Here is a 16,776-nt window from a genome sequence, read left to right as displayed (position 1 = left end):
AAAGAAAAACAAGTATTTTAACTATTGAAAATTAGACAGCTTTTTTTTTTTTAAACTTAAACATAAAAATGTAAAAATGTAGTTGTCAAATCTAATCTAAATACATTCCTAGACAAAAAGGATCATCCATGGTGACGGGGTTACTTACAGCTGTATTCTTGTTTAAGTGCTATTCATCTTCCTTTTGAATTATTTCTTTATTTCAAATTCAACTGGAGATCTGTGCAAATCTAGCAAAATATTCTTTGGATTACAAAAAAGTACAAAAAAAATGAACAAAACCTGCAATTATGGAAGTATTGAGAATGTGCAATCCTTCATTGCAATGAAAGATTCCAAAGTGACATTGTCCACAGAATTTATTCCACTGAAGGGTTCAGACAATTTGATTTTAATGCAAAGGAAAATGAAAGTGAGCACTTCATGAAAACATTTCTCTTCTTATGCATTTGGACTGACTCATAAAAATAGAATGTAGCAGGATATCAAGAAATGCTCGAAACAAACTTTCACAATAAAGTAAAAAAAAAAAAAAAAAGAAAGAAAAGACAATCTAAAAATTGTCTGCAATCCAGGAGAAAGCCTGTGCCTTGTGTCTGGGGGGAAAGAGGGAAAACACGTGCAGCATGACTCCGTGTGCCGTGTGCTCTTTCCCCGAGTATTGCTACATTTTGACGTTTGGCCCAACTGCACAGGTGAGATGTCCTTCGCCGAGGTCCCAGTCCCCAGGCAGCCAGGTGGGTCTTCCAGGGGCAGTAGGCTTCGGCCCTCAGAATCCACCGTGGTCCTGCGCTCATTCTGAGCTTATTGCCCAAAGCGTATTTTAAAATAAGGGTCTGGAAATGAATTGTTCTCTCTTTCATCAAAATTTGAAATGCCACATTATTTTACGAGGAGTTACATTCACAGGAGGAACAAATAAGCGATTTCAAGAGTCAAAGTCGTTACGATATCCTGGCAAAATCAAAGTCACGGAAAATAGAGTAACACCGGATGTTTGATAAGGACACATGGCAAATTTATACTTTTGACTCTTCAGCCCCCTCCCCCCCTCAGTGCTCAGCATGGGGCATATAAGCCACATCCATGGACCCTCATGGATCCATCCCTCATAGCCACCGAATTGCTAATATGCAAGATAAATGCCTATCGTACAACAAGCACTGCAGACTCGGAGACTGACCTAGATCGTTAGCATCCTTCGTTTTCAAAAGATGTATGCAAAGGGAAGCCAGGAAGCTGACACTGAGAACGCACGGGAGAGCTTTCCACGGTGTTACGGACTCGTGTCCGGAGAAAACAGATTTGATTTTAAATAAACAATAAAAGCAGCAGTCTACAGCAGCTCACGAAAAGGGGTATGAAAAGATCACAATGGTCTTAAATTAGACATATAAATGGGTCATCAGAAACACGTTTTTCAATGTTAAGAATGAAAGCCAGAATTAAAAAAGAATCTGTTTTTATTTCAAAGGTTGCTTCTTATATTGAAGCTCATATTAAAGCAACAGTACAATGTTCATAAAATATAAGTGTGATGCCGTAACATTTCTTACATGTCAGAATACTGATATTTGTATGTATACTAAAATAAGAACTTTAAAATTGTACAAATAGATACATTAAAAATGGCATAGAAATAGGGAGCCTCTCACTGAAACAAGACAGTTATATCTGGCACGTATTAGTTTAAGATGAAAGTAGAAGCAAAAAGATTTACAAGAATCAGCAGTAACAAGATTGATGCTCAAGAGACATAATTGTACATTGTATTGTACATACATCGTATGGGTTTAAGCTGGCTGAATATTATATATTTCAAGTTTAAAAATGCACTACATATAGAGTGTCCGTAGTTTAAGGCGAAATTACAGCTCAGAACTGTTGTCCTTTCTAATTTTGTGGAAGCTTCTTTGACAAATAAAAAAAAAAAAAAAAAGAAGAAGAAGAAGAAAGAAAGACTTAGATGTTCGTAACACACAAACAATTTCCCTTCATTGTAAGTTCACCGTTAGACTTCTCCTTCACTTAAATATTTTGTACGCCAAGTGGTTTTTCTCTAGGGAAGTTGATAAACAACTTCAATATTTGCCTTTTTGCGAGAAAAGGTACTTCACAGTATTTACCACTTTGATGTCCTTGCAGTTTTATTAAATGTATCCTCTCTGTAAAACTTTGCTTGTTTTAAATGAGCCTTTCCTTGATTTAAAAAAATACCTGTTTACATATCTTCTAGATTCTTCAGAACGCCAGACACAGTTCTTAAGGCCAAATTTGTATCGTTATTGTTAAGAGTCGTCATCAAAAGTGTCTTTGGAACCGTACAAGTCTGCTAGTTTCTTAAAACGAGGTCCCCAGTTCTGTAGGTAGTCATAGTCCAAGTCCGAATCTGTGGTGGCCGACTCTAGGGAGCTCAGGGACCCGGCCACCGAGCCCCTGCCTTCGTAACCGTAGATTTGGATCGAATCATAAGGAGGGGCGGTGGGGTCATTATCCGCCTCCTGTATTCTCGTATTGATGAAGTCATCGACGTCCACGCTGTTGGGTGCCGGCCGGAGCCCGGGTCTAGGCATGTACTGATACTCGGGTTTTATGTCTTTGCGAGGGATGAAGCCATTGATCCCGTCCGGATTCTGGAGGGTGGCGATATCAAAGGCTTCTGTGTCTTCCTCCCCACCCCCTTCGTCGTCGTACGTGATGATGTTCTCACGGACGTCTTCCTCCTCAAAGACGATGAGTGGTTCTTTCTTTTGCCTTCTCAGGGTCACAAACAGCACTACGATCACTACAAGGAAAGCACAGGAAAGTGAGCACAGATCCGGTGTCCCTGGAGTCCGCGCCCCCACCCCCAACCTGGAGCCCTGCTCACCGTAGGGTGTGGGGGCCTACGCTCAGAACAGGAACCAGCCTATCACTCTAGGAAACCAGAGCCTCACCTGGAGTCCCCCAAAGATGCGCAAAACCACCCTCCGCCCGGCTCTTCCTCCGCCAAGGGCTGCCAGGAAAATAAGATTCCAAACCCACTGGCAGCTGCAACTATCCTGAGCTCTTTACAAGTGAGTCCGACACTATTTGGAAGTCACCTTCCTGAGAATTAGGAAGATTCTAAATCGATTGGTCTGCAGCCTCTTAAAAGTGGCTTATGTTGGTTTCTTTTTCCAAAAGGGGACAGCTGTGTCACCAAAGCTGATGAATAAGGACAGAGACCTGTGGTCCTACCTTTCTATAGGGGTGAGGCTCGGTCCTGCCCAGAGAGCCCGGGTCAGAGCAGGGGCTGATGAACAGTGATCCTACTGGACCTTCGTAAGGAATCTTACCGTAAGAACCACTGGGGCGGGGGGGGGGGGCTTATAATGACCCCCAGGAGACAAATGTCCTCTATTTATTCAAACACAGGAAGGTAGCATCGGCTGCGCCCCAGAGAAAGCAGCTGTGTCCTCCCTGAGAGGCGACTCCCCTACGCTCAGGAACCTAGGGTGGGTGGGCAGCACTGCCTGACAGGAAACCGAGACACTGCTCAATTCTTCGTCCTCCACCTCCTCACAAGAGGCTTCTACAATATTCCATGAGAACGGCCTCCACACATGCAGCTCCGCCAAAAAAAAGGTTTGTGCCTGAATCTGGCAAGAGGCTGAGAGCCCCTCTGGGGCCACCATCACTGGGACATGCAAGGAGGGGGGAGTCCTTGATCCCCCAAGGCTGGATGCAGCACCCGGTACCCAATTCTCAGGAAATCTTTGGGGATCTGAACTCACCGACTCTTCCCTACGCAGCTGGGCCCCCTCAACTCATTCAAAGGAGAACCAAGCACCACGGGCCAAGCATGAATTCGTGTCAGAAACCCCTGGGGGTGCAAGCTGATTCTCCTGCTCCCTCACCTCTCTTCCCAAAGCCCGCGGAGGTCAACCGAGGGCACCGCTGTTCTTACCAGAGGAGATCAGGGCGCCCAGAGGGGCACCAACCCAGCCTGCAGGGCTGGAGAAGGCCCCTGGGTCCGGAGGGGCGGAGGCTCAGCCGGATTCCCTTGGCCAGGCCCCGTCCAGGCCCTGAGGCCTTCCTGTGAGGTTTCTGGCCTCCCGATTAGTCTTTTCAGTCCTTGCCCTTCTCCTTCCTCCACTAAGGCAACTGTGGCTCGAACCGGGGCCTCTGCCCACTGACCTCTCCTGCACAACTTCGGGGGAGCCCTCCGCACCCCGCTGCCACCCTGCAGCTCTGCCATCCTGCAACTGCCCCTTGGAACCTGGCCTTACCCTGTAGAGTGCACAAGCTCGACCCTACCTCTACGCCCCCCGCCCCTCCGCCTTTTCTCCGGTCCTGGCCTGGCCCGCGGCCCACCCTGGGGCTGCCTGCACCCCGGGGAACCACCCCCCCATCGCCTCGGGTCCTGGCCTCCAACCGCGGCCCACCCTGGAGGCCGCCTGCACCCCGGGGAGCCCTCCCCTTTTCCCCCTCATCTCGGGTCCTGGCCTCTGCCCGTGGCCCACCTGGAGGCCGCCTGCACCCCGGGGAGCCCTCCACCTCCCCCGTCGGCTCAGGTCCTGGCCTCCGCCAGCGGCCCACCCTGGAGGCCGCCTGCACCCCGGGGAGCCCTCCACCTCCCCCGTCGGCTCAGGTCCTGGCCTCCGCCAGTGGCCCACCCTGGAAGCCGCCTGCACCCCGGGGAGCCCTCCCCCTCCCCCGTTGGCTCAGGTCCTGGCCTCCGCCCGAGGCCCACCTGGAGGCCGCCTGCACCCCGGGAGCCCTCCCGCCTCCCCCCGTGGGCTCAAGTCCTGGCCTCCGCCCGAGGCCCACCTGGAGGCCGCCTGCACCCCGGGGAGCCCTCCCCCTCCCCCGTCGTCTCAGGTCCTGGCCTCCGCCCGTGGCCCACCCTGGAGGCCGCCTGCACCCCGGGAGCCCTCCCCCTCCCCCGTCGGCTCAGGTCCTGGCCTCCGCCAGTGGCCCACCCTGGAAGCCGCCTGCACCCCGGGGAGCCCTCCCCCTCCCCCGTTGGCTCAGGTCCTGGCCTCCGCCCGCGGCCCACCTGGAGGCCGCCTGCACCCCGGGAGCCCTCCTGCCTCCCCCCGTGGGCTCAAGTCCTGGCCTCCGCCCGAGGCCCACCTGGAGGCCGCCTGCACCCCGGGGAGCCCTCCCCCTCCCCCGTCGTCTCAGGTCCTGGCCTCCGCCCGCGGCCCACCTGGAGGCCGCCTGCACCCCGGGGAGCCCTCCCGCCTCCCCCCGTGGGCTCAGGTCCTGGCCTCCGCCCGAGGCCCACCTGGAGGCCGCCTGCACCCCGGGGAGCCCTCCCCCTCCCCCGTCAGCTCAGGTCCTGGACTCCACCCGCGGCCCACCCTGGAGGCCGCCTGCACCCCGGGAGCCCTCCCCCTCCCCCGTCGGCTCAGGTCCTGGCCTCCGCCCGCGGCCCACCTGGAGGCCGCCTGCACCCCGGGAGCCCTCCCGCCCCCGCCCCGTCGGCTCAGGTCCTGGCCTCCGCCCGCGGCCCACTTGGAGGCCGCCTGCACCCCGGAGAGCCCTCCCCCGTCAGCTCAGGTCCTGGCCTCCGCCCGCGGCCCACCTGGAGGCCGCCTGCACCCCGGGGAGCCCTCCCCCGTCAGCTCAGGTCCTGGCCTCCGCCCGCGGCCCACCTGGAGGCCGCCTGCACCCCGGGAGCCCTCCCGCACCCCCCCCCCCCCCCCGTCGGGCCCCGCCCCCGCGGCCCGCGGCCGCCCTTACCCAGCAGGATGACGATGCAGGCGAGGATGGCGATGAGCGCGCCGGTGCTGAGGCCGGCGTTCAGCACGTAGGCCTCGGCATTGCAGGAGAGCAGCGCCCCGTGCACGTCGCACCCGCACACCTTGATGGTCAGCGTGTTGGTGCTGCTCATGGGCGGGATCCCGCCGTCGCTGATGACCACGGGCAGCAGGTACAGGTCCTGCTTCTGGCGGCTGAAGCCCCCGCGCCGGGCGTACACGCCTGCAGTGCTGTCTGCGGGGAGGGCACAGGGGCTCGCGCCGGCGCCCACCAGCTCCGCACCCCCCCCCCCCCGGGTCTCCACCGCGTGGGGCCGACCTGGCACCGGGCCGCGCCTCACTCCGTGGATCCGAATGCCCACGTGGATGCGGCCTTGGTGCCCGCCTCAGAGCAGCCAGGGTGGGCCTGGGCCGCGGGCGCCCCGAGCAGACACGACCGACCCCGCAGGCGGGGGTCACAGGACACACAGAAAACCCTTCCTTTTCACGTTTGCACGTTCCTGCACGTTCCTGCTCGATGGAAGCCTTTGGCCAGTTGCTGTGCCCTGTGCGTAAGGGATCTCCAGCCCACACACAAGCCTTGCCCAAACCGTAAACCCACTTGGGAGCCCTAAAGGAAAATATTATCTTTAAGGACAAAATATTTTATAAACCCAGCAGCAGGTGTATAGTTTCTTTTTTGTTATGTTTAAAATACAATTTTAAGGGATCCCTGGGTGGCACAGCGGTTTGGCGCCTGCCTTTGGCCCAGGGCGCGATCCTGGAGACCCGGGATCGAATCCCATGTCGGGCTCCCGGTGCATGGAGCCTGCTTCTCCCTCTGCCTGTGTCTCTGCCTCTCTCTCTCTCTGTGACTATCATGAATAAATAAATAAATAATCTAAAAAAAAAAATCCAATTTTAAGGTGTATAGTTTCTTTGAAATCTAGGCACCATCCACCACCTCATTAAATATGTGGTACCTCCTGCTCAAAATAATCCCGAGGTCTCTCTGTTGTCCACACAGCACAGCCCCCTCTACAGAGCAAACCAGGAGATTTTCCCCTTACGATTCTACTCCACGTCCAGGGTCTCATCCCACCCATCCCAGTGGCCCAGGACAGCCGGACATGCAGGCGGCCTTCTGTTTCCGCAGCACACCCAGCTTCCCGCCTGCCCCTTAGCCACTGTCCAGCTGCCCTGGAAGCTGTTCCTGTAGCGCGACAGCTAAACTCCTCAAGCCTCAAAACTGGACTGAAAAGTCATCACGTCAGGGAGGCCTCTCCTGTCATCTCCTTCGTGGCCCACAGCACCCTGTGTTCTTACAGAAACTCATAGCACACCGGTGTGCCACTGTTGGTGGGCTTAACCGCTCTGACCTCACCTGGACTGTGAACTTCAAACACTAGGGAACTTCCTCCGACTCACCTCAGTCTCTCCAGTGTTGGACACGCAAGAGACATTCAGTAAGTATTTTTTGAACACATGGCACAGCTGTGTTCTGGGAGAAGTTAAAGCAGAATTCCAGATGTTGGCTTCCATATATTGATTTTTTTTTTAGAGATTTTATTTATTTATTCATGAGAGACACAGAGAGAGAGAGAGACAGAGACAGAGACAGAGACAGAGACAGAGACGCAGGCAGAGGGAGAAGCAGGCTCCGTGCAGGGAGCCTGATGCGGGACTCGATCCCAGGACTCCAGGATCAGGCCCTGGGCCGATTTAGCGGCGCTAAATCGCTGAACCCACCAGGCATCCCAAGCTTCCATATATTTCACAATATTTTGTGACCTAAGCCCCCAGCTACTTCCTCATCATATTTTTTTTTTTGCAGATCTGTACCAACCGAACGATACCTTCTTTTTTTTTTTTTTTTCTTCAGGTTGTATGCTCTGGGGGAAACACGGGCAATCACAAAATAGGTGAGATTTTTAGTTATGTTCGATCAAATTACATAGTACACACAGTGCACACGCACACCTTCAGTGTGGCCTGCCTCTGTCTGCGAGTTCAGAAGCAGTAACTTGCAGCGATATGAGTGTTGTAACAACATGATCACCCAATAGCCGGCAGGTTTTGGGTGGACGGACGGTACCGTGAATTAGTTCTTGTCATAGGAAGAAATATCTTAGAATCTCAAAATTAAATTGATATCTTCTAGATGAAAGGAAATGTAGTAGTACATTTTATATGAGATGAAATATATTAAATATAAAAGGTAGATTGAATCTGATTTAGGGATGAGAAGATCTTCTGAGGATTGCAGAAGGCAAGGGGTGTGCGTGCCCTGATTTTTGGTGAAGCTGTATGAGGACAGATTCTCTGCCCGGCGTTGCCAACATCTCAAACAAAACAAGGCAGAAGACTTAGCCTCCATTTCTGTATTTTTTGAATTGCATAACTGGCATATATTGTCCTTATCACTGGGAAAAAATTATATGTACTATAGAGAACCATGAAAAAATAGAGTATGTTGGCCAAATAGACTATTAACTGAAAATTCACTTTCCCGACTGTTCGCTCCTGTTGAGCTTATACCATTGTTCTATGCCTAAGGATTACAAAAAATTTACATGTCTATAACAAATTCTTTCAAAATATGTGATTTTTCCCTTCCCATGCATTGGAGTTCAAATAAGACTTTGACAAATGAAAAGTGACACTATCTACCCCATTTTAATGATATGAATTATCACTAATGCCACTATGAATAAAAGTGAAAATTAAAAATCAAAGAGAAAAGGGAATTAATTAAATTGCTTGGCCAAATACACTTCTCCCATCTGGGCGACAGCCCCAACAGATCATTTATTTAGTTTGTCTACTGGGTCACACCCTGTCAGCCAGGGTGTTGTTTGGAGGGGATGTAAACTGAGTGTTTTGCTTTTGTACACCTGCAGAAGGCATAATTTAAAATCTAGTCTTCAACGTGTCATCCACGAAAACTGAGCCCCCAGGTCACAGCATGCCAGCCTCCACATGACAGTACCTGAAAATCGAACACGAGAGGGAAACTCGGATCTGGGCAGGACGCGAGCAGTGAACGCAGCACGTCTGGTGAATTCTGAACACGCGAGTCCCCTCAGACACTTGCCAACTATTCTATAGAAGCTCGTCTAGGTACCCGGATGACCGAATCACTTGAGCCTCTGAGCGACAGACCTGTAGGGTCTTGAGAACTTTAAAAAAAACAAGTTCTTTTATCCAAGCATGTTTCACATATGGATTTTAAGGTTAGTTTAACAGGTGGGAAAGAGGTGGACTGGGCGTCTCTTCTTGGACATACGCCCATCAACATGCCTTAGAAGGCCTCATCTGTCCTGTAGGGCCTCACTTGGTCATCCTTGAAATGAGGACACCGGATGATATCAAGCGTGCCTCGCAGGTACCAAATACTGTGCTCAAGGTCACACAGGTTATCACAGGGCTCAAGGAATCCTTCTACCAGACGCTTAACACCCAGACCCAGGACTGCCATCCTCCAGGGCTGGTGAACTGGAGGACGTTAGACTGGCACGAGGCGTTAGAAACGTGACTAACCAGCCTGGCACGGCCCTCAGGTGGTTGATGTCATTTAAATGAATTAAAGAGTTCCCCCCTCTAAATCCAAGTGGCTCCAGAACAACGGGAGAGTAAGCTTTTTTTTTTTTTTTTTTTTGTGGGGATAGCCATTTTAGAGGGGTCGGCGCTGTGTCCTGTGATGGTCTTTCTTGTGGTCCCTTGTGATCACTGATCTTCTAGTAACACATATAGAGCCACCACTGTAGGCAGGAACTTCATAAAACAACACCTCTAGATAAACAAAGTGAAAAAGAAACAAACTAGCCATAGCACTAAAAATCACTATTCTGGAAATCAATTCTGCATCCTAAGTTTGACTACAGATTTTTTTTTTTCTTTCATTCAAATTAGCAATCACTGTCCATCTATGTTTAAGAGGGTCCCCTTATTTTGGACACACATATCTTAAGGTTTATGGGTGGCCTGTGGATAAAAGAGCTTCTACTGAGGCCACATTTTCAGGCAAGTGTCAGACTTGCTCCATGGTTCATAACATGAGGCAGAACAAGGCAAATGTTATCGATGTTTAAATTTCCATCAAGAGACTTCTCAGATCCTCCTCCTTTATGAAGTATCCAAAGAGCAAATCTCTCAATATTTGGGGTCAAACAGGCCTGGGTTTGAATCTTGAATCATCTACATATTAATCGCCTGACTTTAGTCATATTAAGTAAATGTCCTGTTTCTATATTCTCACCCAGGAAACTAATACTTTTAAATGTTAAAATGATTCCATTCATAAAGGTACTTAGCGCAGCGACAGACTGCTGGAGATGCTCAGTAAATATTAATTCTTTCCTGGAAGCGATCCTCTTTCAGCAATAAACTAACGAGGAAGAGGAACTTATTGGCAGAGAGAGGAAAGTGAATTCCTGGAAATGTCATAGCAGCTTGGAATGCAACTGCCTCCGCAGAAGAGCTCATCATCCAGAGGTAAGAACAGAGTTCATGCTCTTCAGTCCTGGGCAACGCATTTCCCGTGGTAAGAAATGTTTTTCAAGCACCTTGCTTTTTCTTACCGACACCCAGTGTTCTCATCCCTGGCCACAGACACCTCACCGGTTTCATTTTCCCTCTACTCCAGCAAAACCTTGCAAATGGGGTCATTAATTACTAGAATATGTCATGCACAAATTGTAGTGTTTCTATTAATGGAAAATAAATTCAGATTTCAAAATTTTATGTCTACATCCTGGACTCCTAATTACATGCTGTTTTTACCTGCACACTTTGTCATTACACTAACACAGTGTAAAGGTACCTGATAATGATGGTCTCCATGGTACCCGTTTGGGGATGCAAACATAAGGGTTATGATGATGATGTAGCCCATCGGAGGGATACATACAACTGACATGAAAGGGGAAATTATGATGGGGAATCAGCCCTCGATAGATAGACTATGCTGGATGCAATCTTGTATCAGCCAAAAAAAACCCAAAACCAAAACAAAACAAAACAAAACACCGGGAGCATGTTTTTGCTTTGTTTTGTTTTCTGTTGGATACAAGATTTTGCAAAATGGGCAGCATATGGGCATAGACCCTGCATATAAAAAATCCGAAAAAGAGAAACCACCGCAGCAAAGGATTTGCATGTTGTGGTGGATTTGCATGTTGTGTGTGGATTTGCATGTTGTGGACGTTAGGAGGAAGGCTTGACCTAAGGTGAAGGAATGAGTCACCTCAGCAGCTTCCTCGAAGCTCTTAAGATGGTCTTTGGTTGGCTACTCTGTTTCCTCTGTCCTGTCATTGTTCAATCTGATCAGATGAGGTCCCCTCTCTAGAGACTCTTAGAGAGCTGACGCCGAGCCTTGCTCCTGTTTCGTTCACTTCTGACCCAAATCTACATGTTCTATCCTTGCTGCACAATCCTGAGATGAAGTAGGTCAATCTACCACTTTAGAAGCTCCCACGCACTTGAAGACAGCTATACAGTCAGTTGCTAGAAGAATAATCATTATTTGATTACTTTCCTCTGAGCCCTCCCACATATTTCCCTAGAAATGTGGCAATAGCTCTATCAGGATCATGGAAAAAAAAAACATGTATGTATGTAGGTGAAATATGTGTGTGTGTGTATATATGTATATATACAGATATATACATCTACATACTATACATATATATGTACGAATATAGTATGTGTCTCAGAAGTCTTTTTTTTTTAATTTTTTTTTTTTAATTTATTTATGATAGTCATAGAGAGAGAGAGAGAGGCAGAGACACAGGCGGAGGGAGAAGCAGGCTCCATGCACCCGGAGCCCGACGTGGGATTCGATCCCAGGTCTCCAGGATCGCGCCCTGGGCCAAAGGCAGGGGCCAAACCGCTGCGCCACCCAGGGATCCCGTGTCTCAGAAGTCTTAATGGAGTTTTAAGCTTTAATACTTTTACAAGTATATATGCTACGCAATTGCAAAAGACATCATTGGAAAGTTTAATTACTTAGATTTAATTTTTTTAATCTTAATTTTTTTTAAGTGAATTACACCACTGTGGAACTTGAACTCATGATCCCAAGGTCGCAAGTCACATGCTCTAACAAGTGAGCCAGTCAGGTGCCCCTAGTTATTTAGATTCTAAATACTCATTTAGATATGTGATTATTCAAAACTTAATTGAAGCTTTTGATGCCATATTTGCCATCCTCAACTGAGGGACTGAAATAATAGAAATTTCAAATAAAACTTGTAAAGCTTGTATTTTTTATATTTTGGATATTACTTCTGCTCATAGATGACCTTAATAGCTTAGGTATACATGTTAATGAAGAAAATTGTCTGACCCAAGACTCTGATGGCTCTAACGTCTTCCAGCTGAATTAAGGAGTTGTACGCCAAGAGGAGATCATCACGATCTTTTAATTAACACCTTTGATACTGAGGGATCAGCAAAACATGAATTACAATACATAACATTGCAGGAATAGCTTTATATGCATGTGCGCATGAGACATCTAAGTGTGCACTGTTGGTTGGTATTAATAGACTTTTCTTTATTGTATTTACCACTTCCCTTAAAATTAACTCTTCTGCCATTTTTGTACAAGGAAAATTCTCTCCTCCGTGATAGGGAGGGAAAAATAAACGTACTGCCTAAGTATTTCTTGTTTTAAGACAAGGACAACTACCAAGGAATTCAGTGAGACATAAACATTTAGGGTCTTTAAGTGAGTTGAGAAATCCCAGGAGTTAGTTAAATCAGTGACCAAAGGAAATCTTGAAAGACTAATGTGTCTGTTCCACCTAAATGACTGATCTTTTTGTTGTTGTTGTTGGGCTGGGGAGGGAGTGAGTTCCCAGATAAGCCATGTTGTAATGGACAAACTGCCACAATGAAATTCAGGCAGAAAAGGAACATAATTATTTACACAGAGAAAATGGCAGTGCATTAAAAGACATCTGCCATTTTGATCTGCCAACAGAGCATCTTCCATATTGAAGCAATTAAGAGGGAAAAAAATTCCATAGAAATCTATTTGGCTATCTTTAAATAACAAAAGTAAAAAACCAGAAGCATATTTTGATGCTATCTGATACTGCTCATTAAAAAAAAAAAAAAAATGTTCTAAGCTTAGGGAAAAAAAAAAAAAAGGTGAGGTGGGAGAGAAAAAAAGATGTTTGCTAATTGGTCTAATCTGGGTGAATCTGTCGTGGCTATCCTGATTTATTCAGCCAAACCTGCTTTTCATGCACATTTTTTGTTGTTGTTTTGGTTTGATTTTTGCATTTTTTAGTAGTTCAAACTAAACTCTGAATGCATCAGGTATCAGAGCTCATTTGATCTTCAACTTGGCCCACCTTAGATAATACACTTGCCAAATTTCAAGGTCATCTCTGCCTGGATCCAAACCCTAGATGTCCTATTTAACTTTGTGGAATAATAGATAATGAATGGAAAGAAGAGGTGGGGTATGTGCTATTGACTCCTCAGAACATTCCAACATTATAAGGTGGGTGTTTTTTTCAGCCTGAAGCTTATATCGTAACATAATCATTGCCCCCTAATCATAGTGGATCCCTGAAATTTCTGAAGCACATCACATTTTCCCCCAGCTATTCTTTCATTTTAATCCTTGCATTTGGTCTACCCACTATTGTAAGTGCTGGGACATTGCCCCCACTGAGCTCATGTTCTAATGGGAGACAGACAGGGAAATGAGTATTTAAAATGCAAGAAAGGGAAAAATATGAAAAACTATGGCAGTGTCCCTTCCTTATAGGAAGGAGCACTCAAGACGGGACGGGGATAGCCTGCAAAGCTTTGCTTCAATGACTTCATTTATGGGGAGACCTGAAAGAGGAGAAATAGGCAGGAGGAGTCCATTCCTGGCAGAGCAAAGTATATCAGAACAGCTCATTTTCCCATGATTATGGAAGATAGAAAGAAGAGACTGTAATCAGGGAACTATGGAATTACCTAGTTTTTGATGGAAGTCACGCTGACACAAGATACAGAAGAAACATCAAAGGTGAAGAATGTCAAATGAAATAGGGAAGCTGCTTCACAATGTTGAAAGGGCTGCTCTTTCAATTTGTTGACTTAAAATCCTAAGAGTATTTTTGCTGGTGTTAAAATAGGGGCTTATTGCAAGCTCCTAAAACTGCCCTCTCTTGCTCAAATGACTAAGCAGTGTTTCAATAGCTAAATAACCCCACGATCTGATTTGCCTCCAACTTTCTGATTAGAGAGCAAGCAACTCTGGGATTCTGGGAACCTGGGATGCGTTCCACTGTGCCCACCTTCCGTTGTTTTAGTGCCTTCCTCTCAAAACAGCAGCTCAGTCTATGAGTTAGGACTGATGTAATAATTGGCAATTAAAAAAAATAAATGAAGCAGTAAAAGGATTAATTATGTGTCAAATATTTATGTTAAGATTGTTCCCCTTCTAGCGATAAAGAGTAAAACCAATCATTTAATCGCTAACCCTTGCTCTTCCACTATATTTTATCAAATGATCACTGTTTGGAAGAAGAGGTTTGGAAATTAAAAATATGAGGTTCAATATTAGGATATTTCAATTTAATTACTTTAACAAATCATTAGGTTAAAGGACAAAATCATACTCTCCTCTGGTAAGAATTCAAAAATTGTGAAAAAAACTGAACATCCTTTTAAAAAAAAAAATAAATAAGTTCCATGCCTGGCCTGGAGCCCAATGTGGGACTTGAACTCATGACCCTGAGATCAAGACCTGAGTGAGATCAAGAGTTGGATGCTTAACCGACTGAGCCACCTAGGTGCCCTGAACATTTCTTTTTTAAAAAAAATAAAATAATGATGGAAAGGAAATTTCCTAAAATACATACCCCACAACACAGATCTTAGTTTGAATATTACTACCAATATTATGCTTAATGGTGAAACTTTAGAAACTCTTGACTAACATGTAAAACAAGAATGGCTATTATTATTGCTGTTATTTAACAATCTATAAGTGCAAATATATGCAAATAGACAAAAAAAAAAAAAAACCCACCAAAGGTTAAAAAAAGACAAAGCAAAATACTATTATTTAATTTTTATGTAGTTGTCTCCTTACAAAAATCCAGAAAAATTAGCTGAGGTGTTATATCACTTTAGAACAATGTACAATAATAAACAAATTAATTTAAAAAGCTATAGTTTATACTAAAAATATTCACTTAGGAAATATAATTTAAAAATCCACTTCACAACAGCATCCAAAATATAAGGTAGTTAGCCATCAGCTTAATAAGAAATACATAGAAGACAATTACAAAACCTTCCTGATGGCAATAAAAAGAGAACTGATTCACTGGAAAGTCAGATCACACTTCTGGATGGAGAGAATACTTAAAACAATTTTGTTCTTAAGCTATAAGGTGGGTATTCTTAAATTATAAGCCATAAATTTAAGATAAACTCAATAAATTCACAAAGACACTTATTAAGCACTTGAAAAATAATTCTAAAAATGATCTGCAGGAACAAAGAAGCCAAAGTCTGAGAGTAATAAGAGTAATAAAATGAAAATAATGTAGAGAAAGCATCTGTCAGATTTTAGCATATATGCATATGAAATATTAAGGAAAGTTATAATACCAGAGCAAATAGAATGGTAGAATTGAAGATCCAAAAAATCTAGTACAGTTGACTCTTGAAAAACATGGGCACTGGGGTACCAGCCCCCCATGCTGTCTAAAATCTGCTTATAACTTTTGACATTTCCAAAACTTAACTAATAGCCTGTTGTTGACCAGAAGCCTCACTGGTAACATGGACAGTTGATTAACACATTTTTTGTATGTTACATATGTTACGTACTGTATTTCTACAATAAAGTAAGGTGGAGAAAAGAAAATATTATTACGGAAATCCTCAGGAAGAGAAAATACATTTATAGTATGGTACTGTTTTTATCTTAAAAAAAATTCCATGTGTAAGGGGACCTATGCCATTCAAAAATCTGCTTTGTTCAAGGGCCAACTGTACCATGTAATATAGATAACGATAAAGACAGTGCTGTGAAGCAGGTGGGAATGACCAATTATTTCTTAAATAATATTTAGGTAATGGCCAACAAATGGGAGCTACACAATTATTTCACATGGACAAATGGTTGAAACAGAAAACAGGATGTGTAAGAAAGAAAAAAAAAAGTGAATATTGACATCAATTTTGGATGAGGAAAGCTTTGCTAAAGATAATATTAAACAGAGAAAAACTGGTACTCAAAGTACAAGGTCTATAATTATGAACACAGCACAATTAGAATTGAAAGGGCATTGCACCCCTGAGAAATTCTATGTAGTAGGTATGACAGGTCCAAGGTTAATAACATCCAAAGATGGAGAGACTTTATAAGTCAACTGCAAATTGATGAATATACAATTTAAAAAATGGACAAAGATCATGAATAGCCAATTTACAAAAGAAAAAGAAAAGAAATGATCAATACTTATTTTTAAAGATCCTAGGTTTACTAATAATGAAAGTCATTGACATTATGGAATGTGATTATATTTCACTTCTCAATTTGCCAATGATTTTAAAAGAGTAATAATATCTAGAGTTGGCTTGAATGTGAGGAAAGGAGTCCCGAACCTGTTTGACTTATGGTATTATAAATATTTCTGGTAGTATACATATTTCTGATGGGCACTTAACTATCAAAGGCTTTGGATCCAATAATTCAACTCTAGAAATTTATCCTAAAATCCTAATTAGATATTTGACAAAAGATTGTGCAAATAATGTACCTACACCATGGTCAACTGAGATCAGACACCTTTACGATAGCAGTTAGGAAGATATTCAGAAGAGAATGTTGATGTAAGCATACTGATGCCGGTAAATGTGTTTCATATATTATTAGGTGGGAAAAAATGGACATGGATCTCATGATCGCCTTTTATAAAGCTCATATATACGTACATGCCAAAAAAAAAAAAAGTCTGGACAGAAATGAAAACGAGCAATGATTATTTCTGATTAGTCTATTACCAAGTTATTATTTATAAAAGTATTTCTGCTTGTTTGTATTTTC

General features: G+C 45.0%; 1 protein-coding gene across 3 annotated transcripts in view; it reads right to left on the bottom strand.

Annotated features, from left to right (window-relative positions):
- Positions 1 to 1,445: 1,445 nt before the first annotated feature.
- Positions 1,446 to 16,776, bottom strand: part of CDH11 (cadherin 11) — a 148,883-nt gene continuing 133,552 nt past the window's right edge. For all 3 annotated transcript variants that reach the window (XM_072731754.1, XM_026011692.2, XM_026011693.2), the window contains exons 12-13: positions 5,710 to 5,961; positions 1,446 to 2,785 (exon numbers count right to left, since the gene is read on the bottom strand). In XM_072731754.1, the coding sequence (XP_072587855.1) occupies positions 2,289 to 2,785; positions 5,710 to 5,961 (749 nt within the window). In that variant the 3' untranslated portion in view covers positions 1,446 to 2,288. The remainder of the gene's footprint in view (positions 2,786 to 5,709; positions 5,962 to 16,776) is intronic.

This window comes from Vulpes vulpes, chromosome 12 (assembly GCF_048418805.1).
Source record: "Vulpes vulpes isolate BD-2025 chromosome 12, VulVul3, whole genome shotgun sequence".
Taxonomy (NCBI): Eukaryota; Metazoa; Chordata; class Mammalia; order Carnivora; family Canidae; genus Vulpes; species Vulpes vulpes.
The sequence above is the reverse complement of the archived record's forward strand: the minus strand, read 5'-3'. Positions and strand labels throughout refer to the sequence as shown.